Below are 24,384 nucleotides of genomic sequence, written 5' to 3'. Positions count from 1 at the left end.
GTCCCTGTTTGTCACTGGGATCTGCCCAGCGCGGCCCAAGAGGTCACGGTCACAGGGCTGGGCAGGAGATGCTGGGGACATGCAGCCTAGAAATTGCTGGTTTTAATCACAACTTCGGTGTTCTCTCCCCTCTTCCTTCCTAGCACATTTTACCAGCCGTGGTTTTTCTCCATTTTTTTAACCCCCTCTCCCAGCCATGGCGGGAATGTTTCCCCGTTCGAGCAGCAGCAGCACCAAGCGGGAAAGCGGAGCTGCTCCAGGACAGGAAAGCGTTAACCCGGCACGGAGGGCGGCAGGGGGATTACTGCTCCCCACCACGGCGGGGATGGGGACGGGGTCGAGCGGGGATTATTGGGCCGGAGCCCCGGGGCCCAGCCATCTGCGGCGTGCCGGCTGTGCCCGCGCCCGGCCTCCCCCGGCCCGGCGGGGCCTGCTCGGACCGCAGGGCCTCAGGGGCCCGGGGACACCCGGGCAGCCGGGGCCGCCCCTCCCTGGGCCCGGGGACTCCTGGGCAGCCGGGGCCGCCTCTCCCTGGGCCCGGGGACACCCGGACAGCCGGGCCGGCCCTCCCTGGGCCCGGGGACACCGAGGCAGCCGGGGCCGCCCCTCTCTGGGCCCGGGGACACCTGGGCAGCCGGGGCCGCCCCTCCCTGCCGGCGCTCCCTAGGGGAAGGTTCTCTCCAAACCCTGCCGAGCTCTGCCGTCCTGCTCAGAGTCGCGCCTCGTTTTAAAGATGCCTCCTCTTCCTTTTTTCATTCCCTCACCCAAGGCATACCGTAAAACTTCCACTAACATGTATTTCTTATCAAACCCGATTTACAGAGTGCTGAGGCTTCCCAGCGTTTGTCTTCTGCGAGCTCGCAAAACTGCTGGAGTATTTATGGAGTATTTAATTTTTTTTTTTTTTTTTTTTTTTTTTTTTTTTTTTTTTGAGTATTCTGTTTGTTTGAGCCTGTATTGAGTGGGGGTTCCATGAAGCACCCGGAGCATCCCGCCAGGCAGGAGCAGGGAGCTCAGGGAGCTTGGGCAGCTCCGGGCTCGGTGCTGGCCTTGAGCCTCCTCCCCAAGGCTGCTGGTCAGCGATGGGTCTGAGCCCTTCCCAAACACCACTCACCCCCCAAGGAAAGCTTCATGGGCTGGTGGAGAGACATGAGAGTGGTCTTCATGTAATAGCATCTGAAATTCAGCCAGCCTTCAGAGGTAGCTGACAGCACTTCTGGTTATTTTTGCTAGGGGTATCCATCTTTTTTTTTTTTAAATGACAGTAGCGATATTGCTTAATTGGTTTGGTGTTAAAATCTGCTGTAAACCCTTTCTGATTTGTTTGGTTCTGCTACTAGGGAGAAATAGCTCTATTTGTCTACTCCTTGCAGAAAAAAAATGCAGACTTGGCAGGATTTTTTTTTCCTCTAAATGAAACACCAAATTAAATAAATAAAGGAATAAGACCCAGGGCAAAATGCAGATTCAGGCAAACTTTTTTTGCATTGGATGCATGATCAGTTTAATAAGGGAGATCTAACTAAATGCTCAGAGGCAGGGAGATAGTAGAAGAGAGGGTTAGAGTGTAAGTATCAGGGTGAAGCTTGATGTGTTTAGCTTTGCAGTTAGCTCTTTCAGCACTTTTCTCAATGACTTGAAGTGTTTGTAGGATAAGGTTTGGTTTTGTTAAACCTTGTTAGTGTCAAATCTATTGATGCCTGTTAAAGATTACACTAATGTGTAAGCCTTTGGGGGCTGGTGTGTGTCAGGCATGTGAGGCTGTGTTACAGCAAATGCTGACAGATTAAAGGGGAGGTCAGTGACAGATAGCCCTGAACTCTCTGGCCAGGGTTGGTCACTTTAAAACACTGTCTGTGGATGGCACCTACCTAGTGACAAAAAAGTCAGGCATCTAGATTTAATCCCCAGCACATACATGCCCCTTTTTATAGAACCCCTGAAAATCAGGCATGTGCCTTCTGCTGTTTTCGGCACAGCTCCTTCCTTTGGCCTGACACTATTGCTTTATAGTGACACCTCCCAGTGGCACTCTGCAACATTTCACCGAAGTCCACACAGAACTGCTTCTTAATAGGCTCGTGAAACCAAGTGCCTTCTTCACAGGAACCATCCCATTCCTCCTTCTCCCAAATATTTGGGTCCCCTATTTAATAAGAATTAAAAGCAAAGAAGTACTTTCTAGTTATGTCTTCAAAAATTTGGCAGTATGGTGCAATTTCTGCAGACATAATGACATCCTGTGACTGAAGAAAGCAATGTCCTGTTCCAGATGTTGCTGCTGTTGTTAACAGGTTTGTGTTGTGAGAGCAATCTCCCTGCTCTGTTGTGTAATGGTGTGCAACACCTGTAGCAATATCCAGGGGCTCCACAGACCTGGTATATACAACTTGAATACGTCTCACTCTCTTAGACCAGGAGAAAAAGGGATTTGGGCAGACTGAGATACCATCTTGTTATGGTAAATTGCTAGGTTTCCCACTATCAGAAAGCTGCCTTCCCCCATCTCTGTGTTTAGTGGTCTCTACTTACTTCTGCTTAAAACTTCCCTCTTTTACTGTCTGTGACAAAATCACAGAAGGGTAAGGCTGGAAGGGACTACAGCAGCTCATCTGGTCAAGCAGAGTTATCCCACAGCACATGGCACAGGATTGTGTCCAAACAGCTTTTTAGTATCTCCAGTGAGGGGAACTCCACACCCTCTCTGGGCAATCTGTTCCAGAACACGGTCACCCTCACAGCAAGGTTCTTCCTGCTATGCAGATAAAATTTAATGTGCATTAATTCCTTGAGTTACAGATGTCACTGCTTACCCTGTGGGTGTGTATTTGTTTGGTAGTGCACACACTGAAGTATCTCTGCAGATATTACTTGCTAAATTATTACAAGCCCATTGTGGGTGTGCCCTTAACTAGAAACAGTCAGTGAAGCCGTTTTTCTTTTGTATAAGAGGGACTTTTTTTGGTTCAGCCAAGCTCAATTCTATGTGTATGTAAAAATTATATTCTCAGCTAAATAAATGTGTAATTATAAAACCATTTAATTAAAGGGATGCAGACCTTGGGACAGACATACCAGGCTACTTTTTTAGCAGCTCATTCTGAGTTCAGCAGGAATGGGATAGGTTCAGTCCTCCTGAGGATGTGGAACTGATACATAGCAAATACAGGCACTCTCTGGCAATAACTCCTCCAGAGTACCTGCTGTTGTGAACTGTCTTCCAGAACAAGTAGGGATTTTAGAAAATGGTGGTTCTTCAATAAATCTACTTTATCTATGGAATAGAGAATCTGCACAAAATGGTCAGAAAGAAATAGCATGTTTTTGTCAAATTCCCCATATTAAAAGAGGCCTTTAAAATCAGTTTGCTCCAAACCAAGGAAAAACTATATCCCAGTTAAACATGAAGAGTTTGTACTATGACTACGTACCATTTCATAATGTATATTTATGTTAATTGGTGGAATTTGATCTGTGGACCATCCCTTAATCATAAGAGATGCCTTATTCCTCCAGCAGTTGTGCTCAAGTTATCCCCATGGCAAAAGTGCTGGGGTCCGTGTGGAGCAGGATAAAATATGTGAGGGAGCTATCAGACTTTGATCAGTGAAATTCAGAAAGAAGATGGGCACAATATGAAACACAAATCTGCAGGCCTGTGTCTGGCTCGAGCCATCGAGTGCAGAGCAATTCAGGGCTGCTGTCAGCTGAAGCTCTGGCACAGCCCTTTGACATGACTGTGTAACGCAGCAAATCTGTTTCTCGTCATCTGACGCTCCACTGAGACCTCTCGCTATGCTTAGCTGAGAGCTTTGAACGTCCTTGCTTTTGTTGGCCTCTTATGAAGTCCCTCAAAAACACAGTCAATTTGATACTTTACTCTGCTGTTGCCAATTATTCTGGTTGTTGTTGGATAGCAGAGAGGTAGTAGCAGCTGGTGTACGGTGGGTTTTGTATTAATGCAGTCAGGGCAGCAGGGCAGCAGTTGTGCAGCCTGTGCAGCTCCTGGCTGGGCATGGCAGGACATGCCATGGGACACCACCTTGCTCTGCTGGTGTCCATGAAATAGGGCAGCATGGAGGAAGATCTCCAGTTCACAGCCCTCCTTGTGCTGGAGGAGCCCCAGCTGCAGTCCTCCTACTCCTTGGGGCCTTGGGGCACTTTCTCATCCCCTACACAATGTCCTCTGGAGCTTTTTGATGCTAGGTGCAGAACAGGAATACAGATGCCTGTCCTGGTGATGGTGGCTTGGGGCATCTCAGCCAGTGAGTGCTAGAAATGCTCTCAGTGTTGCCCCTGGTAGATCTGTGCTCACTTTCATAAATGAGCAGCAAATGAGGAACAGAGTATTTTCTTCCCTGTGAAAAAACCTCGTGTCTGGCCTTTGGGTGCCTCTTACAGCCCCTACTTTGGGAGAGCTTCCACTTACTTAAAGTGGGATGCACAGGATGGCACAAAACTGAGGCTGATGCGTGGGCAGTCCTGGCATGTGACCTGGAAGGAGGTAGTTGTTCATGCCCTGAGTGCTTGTTCTTTACCCCTGCAAAGCTTTCAGAAAAGAACATGGTGTCCCTGTGCCTCTGCCTCATGGTAAGGCAGAAACACAGAAATGGAGGGGTGTGCAGAAGTCACCCTGGCTTTGGGATGGACTCCAAAACCCAGCTGCAATTTCTCAGTAGCACAAGTACAAATGTCAGACATCGATAAGATGGAGGAAATAAATGTTTTTTGCAAACTGGGAGAAAGGAAGACTGTGGAAATGCTTTATTTCCCTTCTTACATAATTACATCCACAAGTAGTCAGGGAGAAACTGTGATTTATGTCTTGAGTGAACAGTAAATCACTGTAAGAGCCCATGCCCTGTCCGTGTTTTACTCATTGGGAATGGCCTCTGGCCACCAGCAACCACAGCTGCCAAAGTTTTCTATCTCTGACAGACTCAGCAGCAGTTTGGGCTTGGGTGATGAATTTGAAATGTGATTGTCCTGTAAAGCTGGCTTGGAGCATACACAAAGAGCCAGCCCATGGCTGGAGGAGATGACAGCAGGTGCTGGCCATTCAGAGAAGAAAAGGCAGTGATGCCCAACATGCAATGGCTGGTGGGCTGGTGGCACACACACACACACACACACACACACACACACACACGTGTGCCTTGCTGGGTTTGGAAAACTGCTGAAGATATGAGGGCTTGTTATTTTGGGAGGGGATATTCTCAACTCCATAAATGCACCCAGGAACAGACACCCCAGCTTTGCTGAGTGTTTCGGACAGTCTGGAGGCTCTCTCTGTCATGAGGGTGAGACACCCTGGCCCATGGAGCTTTCCAGGGGTGCTGTACAGGCTGGACTGGGAAACCAGTGCAAATCTGCCATGCAGCACCTCCAGTCCCAGTGCTATGCCAGGGCAAACCCTGTGGGCAGCCCTGCCCTTGGGGAGAGAGAGTCCTGCTGCTGACAGTGCCTGGCTTTGGGCTGCAGCATGGAGGATGTTCCCAGCCCTGCCGGCTGCCCTCCAGTGAAAGCACAGCCTGCTGGGGCAGTTCCTTGGGCCAGGGAGTGCAGAGCCTGGCTGGAGCATTCAGGAGAGTTGGGTAATGGGTGCTTCAGCTTAGAAGCTGCTAGGCTTGGAGAGCTGCATGAGGTATCTGTAGCAGACACTCAAAAAGCAGTACAGGATGTATTACAGGTGTCTAAATCCATCCTGGTGTCCAGCTGCTGTACCGGGGTTCTATTTTGTGTCAACCAGAGAGCTCTGTGTTGTGTACCCTCGGGCATCTCAAATGGCACTGGACACCTTTGCTTAAGCAACTGAATCCCACCCTCAGTGGTTTGCTCAAGATCATATATAAAGCCTCTGTGATGGCTGGGACCCAAGCCCAGACCTCTTCACAGGCTATCCAGCATTTTGATGACTGGAATGTACCCTGTCTCAAGAATTAACATATCCACATAGTGGGTTCAGTCGGATTTATTTTCTGCTTTCCTCATTTTTGAATAATTTGACAAGCCAAGGGTCATTAAAGGAAGTTTTGCAGTGGGTAACAAACATTTCTCCACAGTGTATGCCATGTACTGGGAAAGAGTCAAAGTCTTTTCACCTACCTTTATTATGCTTTCTTTATTTTTATTTCAGCTTTCAATGTCATTATGTCTTCAGTGCTGGGTTTTGGAGGGAAATGCACATGCTGGTTTAATATCCCTGTGCTGAGCCTTACCCTAACTATGTGGCTGCTTTGGGGTTGTTCTGCTTTTTGAGAAAAAGTCCATGAAAGCCTTCAGCAGGAAAATCATACGAGACAAAACAGGATGAAGAGACACCCCAGATGGAAATAAAACCCCATGGGGAGGTGGGGTTTATGAAAACAGCCTCATGTGTGGCACAAGACTTGATGGAAGTGTCAGTAAGACAGAAATTCCTCTGGCATGCAGTGGGTGCAGTAAGGTTTTCAAAGTGGCTGTTTAGTGTGGGGCTTTCTGAGGTCTGAAACATTTCCATGCTGCATATTTGGAGCAATAGCTGACAGTCAGGACAGCCTGGGATCTCAGCTGTCATTTTGAGAAATTAGTGGTCTGCTGAGAAAAGTAAGAAAATTAGAGGCCTAGATAGAGAGGAATAAACTGAATTGGGAAGCATGAGCTCAATAGTTTGTCATACCACTTTGGGTGAGACTTGTATTGGATAAGAAGCCTGCTGAAAACAATTATCTGAAAAAAATGAGGCTGCTCAGGTTTCTCCTATATAAGTTTCTCTGCTGATTTAATCCTGCTCCCCATCCATTCTGTGAGTGCTGTGTCCAGTCTAATGAGGCCCCCTTCGTTCATCTTGTTTGGGCAGCCGTCCGAAACCTCTCTTATCAAGAAGGGCTCTTTCAGCCCCAGAGACTCCTGAGGGATTTGGGGGCAGAGAAGTACAGAGTTCAGAGGAGCAGCAACTACTTGTGAGAGTTAATGAGGGGAAATGAACTCATTTGTGATACATGTAAACTTGAAACCCAGTTTCAGGGAGCGCAGAGAGGGCTGGGGCATCCAGCTGCTTGTAACACAGATGTACTGATCTGGGAAGAGGTGAGCTGCTGGCTCTGGAGAGCCTGACTGTGCACAGAGCCCTGTTTCTGGCTTAAATGGGATTCCTTTGAAAAAGAGTCCAAGTCGTGATAAAAAATTCTATGTGCCCTTTCCAAACATCCTGTCCCAGAGCTCAGATGCTGACAGTGTGCTTTGTATCCTAATGGTGCTTTGTACTCTCAGCTTGTGAAGTCCTCTGAGCCTTTAGCCTGGCTTCCCACTGTGGCTGCTCTTCATGGAACAGCACTGATTTACACCAGTCTAATCCCTCACCTTTGTGACAGGTACTGCAGAGAGCTGTAAGTACTAACAAACTGAAAAAGCTTTGCAGCCCACTACTCAGTGTCTCATGCTTTAGGTAACTTCATTACCACAATACATTGCAGCAATTCAAATAGCAAATATGGAGCAGTCAAAGAAACTGTACTGGTTTGTTCCCAGTCTTCCCCTAAGCAGCATCCCCCTCCTATACTCCTTTCTCTTTGATTCCTAAAAAGCCATCTATGGCTTTAAATAAACTGTAAGTGGGGACACGACTCTGCTTGATGTTTGGTCTGCAGTGGAAGTGAAGTGTCACTTCCAATTTTTTGTGGGTGCAGAACAAAGACGCCTGTGACCAATCCACTGCGCAGTGCACTTGTTTTGTTTGAACAGAGCGCTTTGGTGAGAGGCATATTTCAAAGGGCCAGGGAAGCAGATTTCAAATCCTGTCAAAGAGAAATTATTTTACCTTTTCTAATTCCCCTCCATGGTACCTTGTGTTCCTGCCTCATGCAATAACCTTGCACAGTAGGTGGAGCGAGGCAGCTGGAGCAGCGTGCCAGGGATGGCTTTGGCTCTGTGGGGCTCCACCCCAGGACATGAATTGGGCTGTATACAGTCAACCAAAGGGCTGCACACAAGGGTGTTTGAAATTGAGGAAGTGTAGAAACAGAAGAGCCAGTAGGCAGACTGCAGCACTCCTCATTTACCAGCAGCAATGCACAACCACATTCATCTAACCAACTTCTGTCACTGTTGTCAGTACCAAATGAAATAGCACTAGGTCTCTGTGAGATAATACTATCTGTGTAGCTGCTCACAACATTTTTTCAAGAAGAGTACAACAAACAAGGAAGGGCTTTATTAAAATTAGTCCCAGATTTACTATGAATAGGAGTTTAGGCAGGTTTAATACATGCTAGCAGAAAAAAGTATTTTCCTATCAAATAACTAAGTGGTTGAGTAAGGAATTGAGATAAATTGCTGGGATGACTTCCAATTGTAGACTGTGGTGAGTAAATGAGGTAGGTCATGCCTCCCTGACAGCCTGGGTTTCAGTTTCACATCAGGCAGTTCTGTATGACAGCCTGGGTTTCAGTTTCACATCAGGCAGTTCTGTATTGCTGTGTCTGTCTCTTCTGCACCATTTACTTCATATACTGCATGTACATCCTTCCTCCCCCCATTTCCACTCTCCCTTGTACATATTTAATCATAAAATTTCTCTGCTGTTCTCATTCCTTGTATTTGACATGTGCTTTATCCAGGCTTCTGCCTCTGGGAGCTGGTCCTTGATAAAAAGGGACAAAGCAGACCATCAAGCTACCATGCTTTGTACAAGGCATTATTCTTTCCATCTGTCAAAATTAAATGGCACTTGGGATTTTCCCTTGGCCTGTCAATATTTTCACAAAATTCAGGGCTATGAATGTCTGTGAAACTCTGGAAAAATAGTTGTACAATGACATTCCCTTGCATGTTGTCATGGTGTCGCACAGCTCTCTGCAATTTTTTTTTTTTTTTGGATTTTTGAAGATTGATCCACTAAGAGGATTACTATCACTGCTCACTGCAGCTCTGTCACTGCACACATCTACCTCAGCCACCAGCCTGCCCAAATAGGCTCCTGTCTTTCAGACTAAGCATTTTTAGCATCCGTTTAAATGTTTGACATGTAGAAGATATTTGGGTCATTCACAGCCTTGGCCTCACTGGGATGCAAGTGGGAATCTTGGGCTCCATCTGGGACAGGATTTCACTGTTTTCCAGCTGGAAGTGACCACTGCAGACTCCCTTTCCTATGATGGCTACTCACCTCTAAAATAAATGGCCATTTACATCCAGGAGATGAAGGCTCAAGGTTTTCTTCCTTTCCTTCCTTCTCTGAGCTGTTTGTGGCTAACAGACAGCATGTGGGATCAGTACATCTCTCACTCCCATTTGATTATGCACATCCCTCTCTTTCCCACAGCAGCAATGAGGACAGAGATAAAATACAATTGTTCTCCCATTACACTGTCACGAAGGAAAGAGCAGACACTGAGTTTATAAGGTATTTTTTAGCTAAAAGCAGAAGATGGTCAAGGCTTTTAAGAAGAGATGCCATTTCCCTCCATCAAAGGCACATGTTCAGTTGCTTTCTTAATCCCATTTTCAGTTTTGAAGGGAAATTTCAGTAGCAGACAACTTTCAGAGACACACAGCCAAGTGCAGTAAGACTGAGAAATACAGGGGGGTTGCACATATCCTTTCTAGGTTAATTTCTCCCTGCCTTTGCCACAGCCATGTCCATCCTTGCTCCAGCTGCCACCTCCTTGGCCACCCTCTCCAGCAGAGCCAGAAGCTCCAGATGGATGGCTCAGCCCTGCCACCATGTGCTGTGTTTTTCTGGTCAGAGCATGAATACAGCACTGCACTCACGGGCAAATGATAATCTGTTCCTTCATAGCTGATGGATGAAGCACATGAATATGGAAGAACAAACATAGAATTTCTACAATTGTCTCAAACTCTGTGTGCATTGAAAGGAATTGAGGTGGTTCTCCTGGGGCAGCAGATGGCAAGCTCACTTGGGGATAATACCCATTGGATTCTTGTATTTGTGGCCACTGCTTATAGAGGTCACTAATCCTGAAGCTTGGCTGCTCCCAGGGGGTCACTAAATGCGTTGCTTTGGGGTTTGGAAATCAAGTACAGTATGTGCTAAGTGTTCTAACAGGAAATTCATGTGTAGTATTTTAATATGTATTACATCTCAGACGCTTGACAAGACAGGCACATAGATGATGAATGTAATTTGTCAGTAAAATTCAGCAGATATATCTGCAGGGTTTAACTCAATATCAAAGTGAGAAGGCAGCATTGAAAGTAAAGCAGTGAAAATGACACTCCTCAACTATTTTCCATGAAGTGATAGTAATTATTAGATAAGTAATAATGATTTGTGCCAATGCAGTCAGTAGAGAGTGGTAGTTCCCTAGCTTGTTATTTGGTCCTGTGGGTAGAGCTTGCTGTAAAATGCACATTAAATACAATGGGATTATTGCAGTTCTGCTCTGACAGGTCAGAATAGGGCAGTTCTTGCTAGATGGTTTGCAGGCTTTTCAGATACCAGTTGTGCTGGGACAATGACGTGGTTACTATTTTAGGCAGTGGGTTACTTGAATGTGACTTGTATTCTATTTGTGTTAAAAAACCTTGCGGTCATTTCAAGCAGTTATTAGTCTGTATTATAACAACTGTCTTTAGCTGTTTGAAATGCAGAGTCCTGGCAAGCAGAAATATAGACTTGCCAGGCTAAAAGCAAAATACATTAAATAAAACATCAATATTTATGACGCAGTCAGTAGTTCTTCTGAAATAAACAAGAAGAAAGTCTTGTGAAAAGGGATCAGGAAGGCTGGAAACACTAGTGAAAAACAATAAACATAATATAGTTACGATATAAAGCTTGTGTAACTCAGGGCTCAGCTCTTCTGAGAGCCCCAGCACTGTCACCTGGGGCTAAGCAAAGGCTTCAGACAAATTGAGTAATGCTCTTGGGCAAAAAAAGGGTCAATGAGAAGATCCTGTTCTGCAATTCATGTTTTGCGGCTGGCACACATATACCATAGCAGCTGAGGTATTACATTTCTTTTCTCTTTCTCCTTTTTGTCTCCATTTCTCACATTCCATAGAATCATCACAGAATAAAAGAATGGCCTGGGCTGGAATAGACCCTAAAGATTGTGTCATTCCAACTCCCCTCCCATGGGCAGGGACACTTGCATATAGACCAGGTTGCTCAAAGACACATTCAACCTATCCTTGAACATTTAAAGTATGGAGCATCCACCACTCAGCTTCTCTGGGTTTCACTGTCCCAGTGGCTCACCAGCCTCACAGTATTCTAATTTGAACCCACCCTCTTTCAGCCTAAAGCCATTCCTTGTCCTGTCCCTATGTGCCCTTGGAAAAAAGTCTCTCTCCAGCTTTCTTATCGGCACTGAAAGGCAGCTACAATATCTCTCTGGAGCCTTCTCTTTCTCCAGGCTGAACAAGCCACAATCTCTCAGTCTGTCCTCACAGGAGAGGTGCTTCAGTCCTCTGATCATCTTCATGGCCTCTCTATTGACCTGCTCCAGCTGCACCTTATAAAAAAGAAGGGTAACACCAGTAAGGATCTCCAGGGTTGATTCAGTTGTCACCACCAAATGATCGGATGCTTAGCAATGTCCTGCCAACGATGGCCAGCTCCTCTGAAATGGGAGCAGCAGGCTGGAGCAGCCTGTTTTTAGGGTACACGCAGCCAAGAGGAGCAGGAAGGAAGACAGATGATGAAATAATGGCACTGAGATTTCCTGTCAAAGGAATATCACTGTGTTCTGCTTCCTTCTCTTGTGTCAGGTCACCAGAATTGGTACTGGCTCTTATTTTCTTCTTTCTTTCCTTTAGAAGGTAAAATAGAGGGGAGGCAGAAATATTCATACTGCTCCTGCTTAAAAGCTACCTTTTATGTGGTCCAAGTCAGCTTTGAAATTGAAACCTCTCTGGGATAATGAAACAGAAGAGGCTGAGTTCCTATTTAGACTGATATTATTTGGCTGAGGGCTGTCTTTACTCAAGAGTAATTTGGGAAAGTGACAGACAGCCGTGACCTTGATTTACTTTGTAACAGTTTGGGTTGAAATGGAAGAGTATTGAAATTTGGATTTTTTCAAAAATTTCAGGGACATCATTAAAGAGGAGGACTTTCCGTTCTTCCTTTCAGTACGCTCTGTGCTGTTAAAAATAGCAGAGGAAATAGATGTGTGACATTCATCTGCTGACTCCTTCCTGTCTGTTACCAGACTCGATTGCATTTGAAGACTGGTCAGAGCAGGAAAGTACTCCAGGACTCTCAGCTTCTCTCTGAAGGATTCTCAAAATGGGAAACACCCATTTATATGATAAAATGCATTTGTTAAACTGTGCTTGTGGGAGACGTATAACAAGAGGAAAGAAGATAGTGGAATTCCCAAACAAGGTGCATTTGCTAAGGCAAGTGGAGAATTCGTATAATATGGAGCATATTCTGCCCCATTTACTTTGGAGGTACCCCAAGGTACACTGAAATGCATATATGAGGGCAGTAGTGCTACTTGAGGATCATTTATTTGAGCACTGATCTTCAACTCAGTCACCCAAGAACTTGAAGCAATCTGCATTCACCAAGTAAAACAGTTAGTTAATATCAGTATAACAGGAGGGGAAATGGTGGGAGAGGTGGGCAAGCTTCTGTTTCTTCTGACTGGATTTCTGCCTCTTGGAGAGTTCTGAGAGCTCTGTATAAAGTTCCACCCCTAATTTATTTCTGTTGGGATCTTTCCACCACCCAATCCCACACTTTGTTTGCCTGTTCTTTCTTACAGGAATGAGTTTGTTTGCTTTCCTGCAAAAACATCTCACAACCAGGAATGAGTGTGGAACTTGTCGGGTCTGGGAGCTGTTATAACCAGCCAGCAGTCTGCCAATGTTGTAAATTAAAATGTCTGTAGATTAAAACAATGCCATTGCTTAGGAGAACCAAAGTAAAATGAGAAGGCTGTGTTCAAAGGTTTCATCAGGAAATAAGGTCCATAGGCATTTGAGGTCCAAAGTGCTGACCCATGAGAAGCAGACTTAGGAAGAGAAAACAAAAACACTAAATAAATTGTAACATTAACCAAAGAAAATTAAGAAGTAAGAAGTTCATGAGTATTTGCAGACTTGTACTCCACTCTCTTTTTGCCTTTTCAGAAAATCCAGAGGACACTCATCCTTTTCCCATGGCAAGGGGACCACCACTGGCACAGGGCCAGTCAGCCAGTAGATTCCCAGTGAAAATTTTACCTGTTTGTCCTAAATGGGAGTGCCATAGATTTGTTTTTTAAATTACTTTGTTCATCTTAAATTTGTAGGTATATAATTATATAGAACCTAATCAAATTATTCTAGCAAATTTGGGGAAGGAACTCAAAAATTATGGGGATTGGATGCAGGGGGACAGGCAACAGGAGGTTCACATTTTTTCCTTAAGAAACTGGGTTAAACACTTACTTCATTTAGAAATGAAATATGAATGTGGTGAATTGGCACACTTTCTTCTTCTTTGTCTTTTGATCTAGGATATGATGTATAATTGCTGTTTCTTCAGAGATATTATTGATGCTGCTACATGTATGTAGGATCCCCCTTTGCTAAAGACTGTGATATCCCTGCCAGAGCAGATAGAAAACTGAGTGATGAGTGATGGCAGAGGACATGATCTTTTGTGTTTATCTGGATGTTCACACTGGCAGAGCTTCTGAGATGGTCCCACATACCTGTGCACCACAGTCATTGCTCCTCAGTCTTGGTCACTCTGCCTGTGCCCCAGACCTCTTCCTGCTGCATGCCTGGAGAGGATGAGTGCAGTCTGGTTGGGCTGTGACGTGGAGAAGAGAACCTGTAGAGATATTTGCTGAAAGATGGAGTGGGACACTCTGTAGTGGAAATCCTGCCTCTCATGAGTGTGTAATGTTGTTCTGTCCCAGATGACAGGAGATTCAGGTTTTTAATTCTGACTCATTCAGAAAGGCTCTGGTGTTTGATAAGAATGTGTTACCAGCCCACATGCAAAGCACAGGTCTGGAAAAGAATGGGGAGGGAGTTATGAATAAACTCTGAAGGCAGGGTTTTTACTGACTTCCTTCAACTTCCCACCGACTCCCTGTGTCTAGCACAGATTTCCTCTGGGACCAGATGCACCAGCATGTTCCTAATTCAGAGAGCTGATGGGGGTTTCATTGTTGAAAGACCTTTCCAGTCCCCTCCATGTGAGACATTTCTAGCTTACAAAGCAGTACCATTACGTGATGTGTGTGACATACCACTACCCCTTTTAGAGGAGGCTGTATAAGTTTTGTGATGCTTGTGCAGCCCTGTGTCAGGTACTCACTGCAATCAGCACTGCAGCGAGGGCTGTGCTCCTGTGCAGGCTCTGTAGGCAGGTGGCACAAAAAGCAGCCAGAGCACATTTGCTAATGCAGTCGTATCACAAGATCACAGAATCATTTCAGTTGGAAAAGACCTCTAGGATCATGGAGTTCAGCCATTAACCTAACACTGCCAGGTCCACCTCTAAACCATGTTCCTGAGTGCTATATCTGCACATGTTTTAATTACTTATCCCATCGGCCCTTTTACTCGTGCAGTATCCGATCCGTCTGCAGCTTTGCTGGAAGGGGGACAGATCCAGAAGGCAAGTCTGTGTTTATATCTCCATGTAGCCGTGCTGTGTGTGTGCAGCAGGTACACGGAGGCGTGTGCGATACATATGCATGTGCACACGGGCTCCTCTCTCCTGGCACCGCCGTGGCTGCCAGCATGGGAGCAGCGCGCAGGGAGGGAGGGAAGGCTGCGGATCGCGGGAGCCGCCATCCCTGCCAGCGGCAGCCCAGGGGCTCACCCCGGTACCCCCGGTGCCCGCCGGGGCTGGGCAGGCTCGGCTCGCTGCCCTGCGCTCTGCCGGGAGGGGAAATGCAGGTAAGGGGAATTGCCCTTGGCAACCGAGAGCCCCGCTCTGCTCTGCGGCTGGCCGGGAGCTGCCGGCTCCTGCAGCCGCCTGCCAGCGCTGACCGACCGTGCTTCCCAAAAGCCCCTCAGGGATGCTTTTAACAAGGCTGAGCAGAGCCGAGGAGCATCGGGAGCGTGTGCGCTGGGGGCTCGCAGCCTGGCTGCTGTGTGGCAGACGGGGGTGCTGCTGGCCGGGGGATTTTGCTGCAGCATCCTCCCCAGCGGTCAGCAGGGAGCAAAGGAGCTGAGAGGTGAATGATGCGTGCCGGGGAGCGCTCCGGAGCTACCTGCTCTGCTCGCTGGTGATGCCAATGGAGCTTGCAGGGATAGAAACGAGACTGATCTCAGCCCTGCAGCTGGGTCTCCTGGTCTGCAGCAGGCGCAGGGTTATTAAATCCCGATGACAGTGTGCAAGAGCAAAGTATTTTTGTAAGAAGCGACACTTGCTCAGGAGCCAGAATCACCTGGGTCCTCCAGATGACCTCGTCCCAGGTAGCTCTGCTTGGGATCCTTTTTTATTACAGAAGTAGAGTTGTCTCTGGTGATGTCACACTCAGGAGGAGGGAAATAAAAAAAGAAGAAAAAGAGAGATTGCAGTCCTAATGCAAGCAAGGAGGATGCAGCAGACCACAGAGAGAGTCCTCTCCTCTAAGGAAGATGAGGTGAAAGGCAGAGCCCCTTGGAGGGTCTGTGTCTCCCTTCCACTTCAAAGAGTAAGACTGTCTGCCTTCTGTAAACGGAGCTGGTTGTGTAATGCATTATACATCGCAAGGTTAGACCTCTTGTGATTTCTTAATGGCAAGGCTATTTTATTTCTCAAGTGGGTGCCAGCGGGGACCCTGGAAAAGCGCAGAGAGGCATCCTCCGTCCCACACTGACAGCGATGCACAGGCAACTGCAGACCAGGAACTTGTGGAAGAGCAGTGAGGACCAAATCTGGAGCCAATGCAGGGGGAGAGGAGCAGCCTCAGCTTTTTTAGCAAGTGAATGGGGAGGGGAGGAGGGTAGTATGAGCAGTGATGTCATTTTTAACTGGTTCCTCGCAGAGCTGGGGAGTGAAGTTAAAGGAAAAACCTGCAGTCTCAGAATGGCTCTCAGCCTTGACTGGAGACTCTAAATGACTGAGGGTTCCCACAATGGTAATGAATTTTCTTTCCTATGCAGAACTGTTCTGTTATTTTGGATCAAGCAGAGGGCATTTATTTTCTCTCTCTTTCTCTCTCTCTCTCTCTCTCTCTCTCTCTCTGTATGTTTTGAGGGTTTGACTTTCACTGTTGCCTCTGGTTTTTTAAATACCTTGCAGGTTATTTGAAGTTTTTCCTGGGTAGTTTGAGAATTTTTCAGTGATGTGGGAATCCATGTCATTACAGGAGAGTTTAGCATGCAGCATTTCTGCTACTCATCAGGAGGGGAGATGCAGAGGTTGCCAAGCACACAGCATTCTGCACAGGAAATGTACTTTTAAAATCACAGGTGGAAAGAAAGGGACTTGACTGGCATTTGTTGTTGTAATGGATGGCATTAATGTTGCTTGCAGGAGGCAGAAAGACTTCTGGTCAACTATCTAGACAGAAATGAATTTTGCTTGAGTGATAATTTCTATGCTTTTGATTGGCAGGTTTTTATTATGAGCATTTTAATTCTAGTGGCACTGAATGGAAAATGTCAACATAAAATATTCTGGCTATGTTAGACAGTATATGTATGTATAATTGTTCATGGCATGCATTAACCACTTGTGTGCTGCTCCCTCCACTGCATTTGCCCTGTTGCTGTCTTCCATAGAAATCAGTGGGATGCCAGGCTGTGCTGTGGACAGAGGGTTATTTTGTCTCTGGTTCCTGGAATCAGCAGAAGCAGTCAAGCCATTTTTAGCTAATAAGTTTGTCAAGACAGGTCCCTCAAGGGTAAAGTGTCTCAGCCCAAATGGCAGGCAGTGAAAAGCATTCCCAGTTTATATTTCCAAGTATTCAGCTACTGGTATCACTGGTACAGTTTGGGTTTGTGGTTGTTGTGATGATGCTGGTCCAAAGGCAGAGGGTGTAATTTCAAAAGTCCATTTGCCTATGGAAGGCTTGTCACATTCCTCTCTGGCATTCCATTTCCCAGTGGTGAGACTTGCTTGGCTTCTCACCCAGAGGAACACTCAAGACAGCTGAGGAAGCCAGACTGCAGTTTTGCTTACTAGGAACTTGGGATGTTCATGTGATTGCCACAGACCTCCTGCTGTATCTGTCATGACAACTGTGAGCTTAAAGATGGGAGATCTGGGCTCAAAAATGAGAGAGGCAGGAAAGAAATAGGAACATTGTGATTCCTTCAGAGTATTAAATGCTCCTTCAGGAAGTTCCTGCTGTGGCTGAAGGCTTGAGGAACCCATTGCTGCCCTAGAGAAAGCTCTTACAGAAGAGTAGCCTCAGGAATAAGGAATAAGCCTCTCTTTTAGCAGCTGCTGTGAAGATGCCGGCAGCCATCGCAGGGGCCATTTTGGACTCCTCCCCCTGCAACATGCCATGGTGCAGAGGAAGAGTCAGTCTGGTAACCTCTCCTGCCAGTCCTCTCAACATCAGCCTTGATGTTGGAACATGTCACTCAGAGACAAAGCCAGGCTTTGAAAATGGCATGTTCCTCCCAGCTTGGTTTTCATCCAGATGTATGCTTGCCTGCACTAACAGTGTTTATGTGGAGGGCAGTGTGCCTGGCAAGTGGAGGGAATGGTTAACAGGCTGAACTGAGCTAGTCACCATGGCACATTTCCATCTCCCTAGTGCCAGGCTGAATCTGCTGCTGTGGATAGGCAACTTGGTTTTCCTGTGATTTTAGCATGGCACCCTTCACCAGAAGGAAATAAATTCATTTTTTTAAGGAGAGCAAAGAACTGTGCATCTGGAATAAGCAGCGATTCATCATCCTCCTTTGGGGGCTTAGGCATTCCCACTTCCCTCACTGCCTGGTAAGAAAACTAGTTCTGGATTTTGGGCCAGGGCACTAATTCTGGCATTTTTGTCTCAGCTCAGTTCATCGGAGGTGAGAAGTTGCAAATTTATGGCACTAGGGACAGAGTCTGATATGCAAAGAAGAGGGGAGCTGCATGTGACTGCAGCCAGCATGCCCGCTTCTGCAGCCTGCCCCCTTAGGAGCCAGCTGACTTTGCAGCAGGGGAAGGTTAGCAAGACCTTTCCAAGCACTAAGAGGAATAAAGCACTGGGACAGGCTCCTATGGAGCTTATAGGATCCCCTTCTTTGAGGTTTTTTAAGAATAATAAAATTGGGGTGAACTAAAAATACTTAGTCCACTTTAGAGTAGTGGAATTACACTTGGCTTTGCATTTTGGCATTTTTAGGACAGGTTTGGTCACACGTCAGTCAAAATTCACTATAGGAAACATTTTCTGTGTCAGGAGGTGAGTACCTCATTTGCTGTTAATTTTAGCTGTGTTTCAGAGTTGGAAAAGTCACAGACCAGACAATTCTCTCATGGTTCCTTCCTGCCCTCCATTTCTACTGCAGTGTTAGCCCCATTGAGCTCCTACCACCAAAGAGATGAGAATGGTTCAATCCCTCAGACCACTCAGCTGTAAAACCTTGTACTGCTACTGTCAGCAAAAGCATTACTGATGTGTCAGTGATGGACATGATTGTTAGGGAATGGATGGGACCCAGGGCACAGACGTGACTGCAGAGGTTGCAGTATCTTTCTGGACTTCAGTCAGCTTTGAATTTTACCATTAGTTGGCAACTGTGTTTGCTTACATCAGGCTCTGGACAAAATCACATTTGGTTTGGAGTGGTCTCTTGAGAGTGCTGGGGCTGTGGAGCACTAGGGAAACAGACCTCACCTGAGTGATGTGGCTCACCACTGCTCACAAGGAAGCAGCACATTTTTCATACTGTAACTGTGACCCAGTGTGACTTCCAGTCTACACTGTGACCCTTCTGCATGCTTGTGTGGTGGAGTTTACTTACTGTTCCAGTTGTTCTCACCTTGCATGGTCTTCTCAGGGGAGGATAACATACCCTCCCTGAGAATGAACTCAAGCTCACAGGTGTGTCAGAGAGGTATTTTATGGTGCATGCAGTGGTGATAAGAAAGAGGACCAAGGCTGGGTACATCTGTCCTAGGAAAGGATCCTTCTCAGGAATGCAGAAGAAGTGCAAATAACTCAGTGTATGTTTGTGGAAAAGAAGGAAAATAAGAACTTCCCAGCCTCAAATTTAGCAATTAGTTCAACTCTGTGCATGTGACCAAGAAACACTAAGGTCAAATGTCTAATTGCATTTATGCCATTGTCATCTGAGTCATTATCTTTCCCCCCTGGCATTTCAACAGGGTGAAACTGAAGTGGGTTTGGACTGCAATACTCTGTAAATCAGAAACTAGGTAACCTCCATGGCTTGCTAGCAGGGCCATTTCCTCTCCTTTGGGCTCTCTTGGTAGAGTAGGCAGTGGTTATATTCCTCTGGAATACTTCTTTTAGGCTACTTGTTTTGGGAAAATATTTGTAACTATCCACATAATCTGGATGTAACTATAAAGCAGTGTGCCGTTTTCTGCCAGTAATTGAAGGAGGGGGGCAAGGCAGTGGGACAAAAGGTGAGTTCTGCACAATCTCTTCTTGTTTCAGAAAGAGCTGGTGTTTTTTTCCACTTTGCACAGCAGTGCTGCACATAATTTACCTCGTAATGATAATAGTATATAATCCTCATAATAGTGATAATCTTCAGAAGCAACTGCAGATTTCAAATTCTTCTGTTTTTAGTGCAAATTTCATTTGATGGCATCAGAAAACTGTCTTTGCATGTGCCTGCCTATTTATCCCTACATAACCTCATTGCTAGCTATCAGAGCCAAACTTTTGATAAGAAGAAAGGTGATGTACCAATGTCAGAATATGCAGATTCACATCTCACAATTGCACCTCATTTTTTTGTGTACCTGACAATTTTATTTTTTTTTTTGGCACAGCACAAGCAATCAAAATTTATCATCCAAATTAAGACTGTAATTATATTTTGATAAAGATCTGGCAATTCAGTGAGAATGAAATTTAAAGGGTTGCCGGGATACAGATGACTCTGGATTATGGGGAAGCGTTTGCATGTGGAATTCTAATAAGACCAGGTTGTTCAGCATCCTTATCTAGACTTTTCCAATAGTGTCTGATAACACAGACAATCAACTGTGTCTTTGCTATTATCTGGCAAAGTGATTAAAGATACAAGGCTGCCTTTAATGAATGAAAAGGCAACATGCTCAACATGGAGTGTCACAGATGTGTCCCCTGTTGGTACACAGGGAAAGTGAGGGGACAGAGTGCTGACCATGCCCACACTATTGAGCCTGCCAAAATAAACTTCTCCTGAGGTTCCCTAGGGTCTCGGGATTGCCAAGGAACCTTTGTGGTCCAGGCAGTGCTTTCCTGGGAGGTGTGGGCCCTGCCCAAGGTGGGGGCTGCTGGGAGCCTCCTTTTGCAGGGCTGGGTTGTCACTGGAGGGGTGAGAGCTGGAGGACATGTCAGGGATAGGTGGGGGATATCCAAATACACTGGAGTTTGCTGTCCAGGCAGGATGGCCACAGAAGTAATGGCACCACAGAGCTGGGGGAGGTGACAAACAGCTTGATTGAGCCCACAGCTGCCAAAGGGAAGCTTCTGGCTCTCATGCAGATATATTCTACCAATCCAGCAGATGAGTAAAGCTCGACCTCAGCGCTGCAATTTGATGAAGGAAGAGCTATAGCACTTTCTCTAAGTGTCTGCTCTGTATGTGACATTAATTAGTTATTATGGAAAGTTATTGCTATTCAATAGTGTGGCCTGCTGACGAGGTATTATTCACTGCCTGTGCTGTGGTAGCACTCCCAGACCTTGGAGAGCTTCACCCGCTGTGCTGCTGACAGCCTGAGCAGCTGATATCCCCCTGCTGTATCCCAGGGTTTCTGCTGTGCACTGGCCAGTGTGGGGCTGTGTGACCACCCTGCTACACCCTGCTCCACACTGCCTGCTTCAAATGCAGCCAGGGCAAGGGAGGCTGCTGAGAGAAGGATCCATTTTCCCTTGCACTTCATTTGTCCCAGCCCCTGTCTCAGCTTCAGCCTACCAAAGCCCTTTTACGTTCAATGTCCTACTCCAAATGCTGAGTTGAGCCTGCAATAATTATTATAACCTGTCCATCAGTTGATTAGGAACTTAATTGTAGCTGATGGTTGCATTTTTACTACAGATCAGAAAAGTTCAGTGACTGTACACTTTTTTCAATTAACTGTGAAACAGTGAGTGTGTCATATAGCAATGTAAAAAACCAAGGTTTGGTGGTATGAACTGAATTCCTGCTGAACTGAATTCCTCACAGGTTTTGGTGACTGAATGTCACCAAAGATGTTTTCATGTATCTTCATGATATGTAAGAAAGGGACTGCCCTTGCACTAGGGCAGTTTGAATGGCAGGAAAAGCAGATGTGAGGGTTAACAAGCATTTTGGGAGGGCAGAGCACATAGGAGATGCTGCAGCTGCAATATGAGAAAAGTTACTGCAATACCTTGAATAGCCTTTTAAACACAAGGTGTGCTTAAATGATAATCTCCTCAAATTCAACCTGCACAAACAGTAATGTGCTTTCTTTTTCCTTCCATGATGTGCATGGACATGTGATGCCAATCTCAGACAACTCCAAAACTCCAAGGTTATAGTCCAGGGCAGAGGCTCAGTCACTGGATTGGTATCACCAGCCTGGGTTTAGTGGGGAAAAGGTGTTAATCCTGGAAATGTGCCTCAAGTTCTGGCATGTATGGAAGGCTCAGTACTGGTTCTTTGGATCAGTCCAGGATTGCCCTGTCTTACATCCTAAACCCGCCTTTCATAATTTTTCACTCTTTCAATGTTAGAGAAGTCCAGCAAATACCTGAGAGGAAAGGGGTTCTCCCAAATTTGATACAATCTTTTGCCTTTAATTGTTCTGTTCTCAACATATGACTGCCTCCTTCTGCCTTGGCAGTGCCAGGTGTCTATTCATATGAGGCAGAATTAAAGGAAAAAAAAAGTCTGTAAGTTGTACTCAACTGCATAAATGTAGCAGAAAGTGTTTAGCCTACTCAAAGGCTGGCTGATGTGTCAGTCTGGTTTACCCTAGTCACATGCTCTGAATTTGCACTGGGTTTCTACTTTCTACTATTCATGCAGCTTTTCCTCTGCATTTTTTATGGTGCCTCTTCACAACACCTACACTTACTGGCAACTTTTCAGGAATCCATATTCCCTGCCCTGATCCTTTCAGTAAGCCTTGCTTGCTTTCCAAACCAGTCATCCTGCCCTGGGCTGGCCTTGTTGCAGTCTCTGATCCTCTCTGCAGGAAGGTGATTACATGACCCAGTCAGCTGATGAGTCCCAGGCTATTTCTGATGCCAGCATCACAGTGAAGTCTCCATGGGATGATTGGAAACTTTTTTGGAGTCAGGCAGAGCCCTGGCTTGGTCTTCTGGCAGCTGTTTAAACAGAGGCACTGTGCCGTTGGTGGTAATACCTCCAAGAGATGCAATAAACTTTATTTATATTATGAATTGTGGTCTGTGGGCTATCAGAAGAGGATTTGGCAAACAAAGCAACCCTGAAGAGCTTGGGACCCCATGAAAAGGGTTTCAGCTTTGCTCAGTGGAGATTTATACTTCCTGGGAAGACATGTTTACTCTGTAGGTCAAGTGGGGAAGCTCAAGGGGAGGAAATTGCAGTCAATGAAGCTAAGAGTATAAGCTGTAGTGCCCCACACTTTAAAATTCCTTTCATGTGGTCTGAATCTAAAAGCTTGTGTTCCCCCTAACAAGTCTGAATGAACATACTGAAGCTGATTTTCTTCACAATTCATTTCTGCTTGTGCAAAGGTATGGGACAAAGCTCTGAAAAGAATGTGAACTTTAACCAATAAAACTGTGCCAACCAAAGCCATTGCTACCATTTATCAGCATCATGTACTTTTTGAAGAATATGGAGGTGCAAAGAGCAGACTGACTGCTAAAATGCAGCTCTGTCAGCATGGCTGCAGCTGCTCTGCCACTATAATATACTCTATAAAAACAGAGCTCATTTTGTTGCATTAGAATCTGAAGAACTTGCACAGTTTAAGAGTGGGAAATGACCCCAGATAACGCAGCTGGACAGTCACTGATAACAGTCACTGCTTCATATGCACAATACATTGGCTTGTATTGACCTCCCAACACAGTACTGCAAAGGTTCTGCATGCAGTGACTTGTCAGACTGAGAGATAACATGAATTTGAAGCTCAGGTATAAAATTAGCAGTGTTTGTCATGTTGGTAGAAAGAATATACTATACTAGACTAGACTAGACTAGACTAGAATAGAATAGAATAGACTAGAATAGAATAGAATATTTTCAATTGGTAGGAGCCTCCTACCATGATCATCTACTCCAAGTGGAAGATTGCTAGTATGAAGTAGAATGAAACTCTGGTCATCACCAACTGTAATATTAAAACCAGTTTTATGTAGGCACCTGGCTTCAGCAGTTAGGTACTGCTGAAGTATGTATCTGATGGACAGCTAGCCCCAAGTGTCCCTGGTTTCATGTTAATGGAGGATTAATTACCTGATTATTTGAGCCCCCATCAGCATGGCTGGCCATGATGACAGCTGAAGGGCTGGAAAAGAGCTGTAGTTCAGTGGGGCTTCAGCTCATGGCAGGGGGTTTGGGGTGAGTATGGACATGGCTGGAGGAAGAGACATTTTTCTCCTTTGGGGATGAATGAATCAACACAAACTCCACAGTGACAGTGCTGTTGCAAAGTTTCAGTGGTAGGCAACAAATTTTCCTCTCGAATTAAAGAGCTTCTGAATACAAAAATTGCCCTGAGGATTATATGAAAAAGCCCAGCTTTGGGCACATATCTGTCTCAGTGGTTCATGAATGGCGTGACAAAGGTATTTCTGCCCACAGTCTTTTTTCAAGGCTTATTTCTGTGAGGCATGTCTGGTGTTTTGGTTATCATTGGTTTCTTCTGGCTGCAGTATTTCTGGAGCAACATCACCCTAAACTCACTGAGTGTCCACAGAAGAGCATCAAAGGGGAGGGAAGATGAATGTCTTTGAGCCACCTCTTTAGCAAATATTTCCCTTTGTCATATAGTCATAAGTTATCGTGGATGTGGCTGTAACTTCAGTAGTGATAGAACTTTCTTAAAGCCTTGGAAATAATTCCACTGTCCTGTACAACTATCTTCAAAAGAAGTTGTTGTATGACTCTAAATGAGATCTTCAAAGTTTAGATAAGTTATTCTGATGGGCTGAATTTTTGTTGTAGCTTTCCCATCCAGAAGTATGTGTAACAGCCAAAATTAGGGAAGAGCCCTACTAGCTGTGCAGAGGTTGCTCTGGCCCTTGTAGAGTGAAGAAACAATGTGGTATTTGTGAAGTGTTGCTGTTGTGCAATGTTACAAACACAGAAGGAATCTGGATGTTAATAGATGGGATAAAGGATAACTCAAATGAA

General features: G+C 45.6%; 1 protein-coding gene across 2 annotated transcripts in view; it reads left to right on the top strand.

Moving 5' to 3' along the window:
* Positions 1 to 24,384, top strand: part of NHS (NHS actin remodeling regulator) — a 248,063-nt gene that overhangs the window by 182,919 nt on the left and 40,760 nt on the right. The window contains exon 1 of one of the 2 annotated variants that reach the window (XM_063182958.1): positions 15,939 to 16,022. The exons of the other annotated variant lie outside the window; for it this stretch is intronic. Coding sequence (XP_063039028.1) covers positions 16,001 to 16,022 — 22 coding nt within the window. The 5' untranslated portion in view covers positions 15,939 to 16,000. Of the gene's footprint in view, positions 1 to 15,938; positions 16,023 to 24,384 lie in introns of those variants that run through there. 2 annotated transcript variants of the gene reach the window in all.

Source organism: Melospiza melodia, chromosome 2 (genome assembly GCF_035770615.1).
Source record: "Melospiza melodia melodia isolate bMelMel2 chromosome 2, bMelMel2.pri, whole genome shotgun sequence".
Taxonomy (NCBI): domain Eukaryota; kingdom Metazoa; phylum Chordata; class Aves; order Passeriformes; family Passerellidae; genus Melospiza; species Melospiza melodia.
Note: the sequence above shows the minus strand (reverse complement) of the source record. Positions and strands in the feature narration are given on the sequence as shown.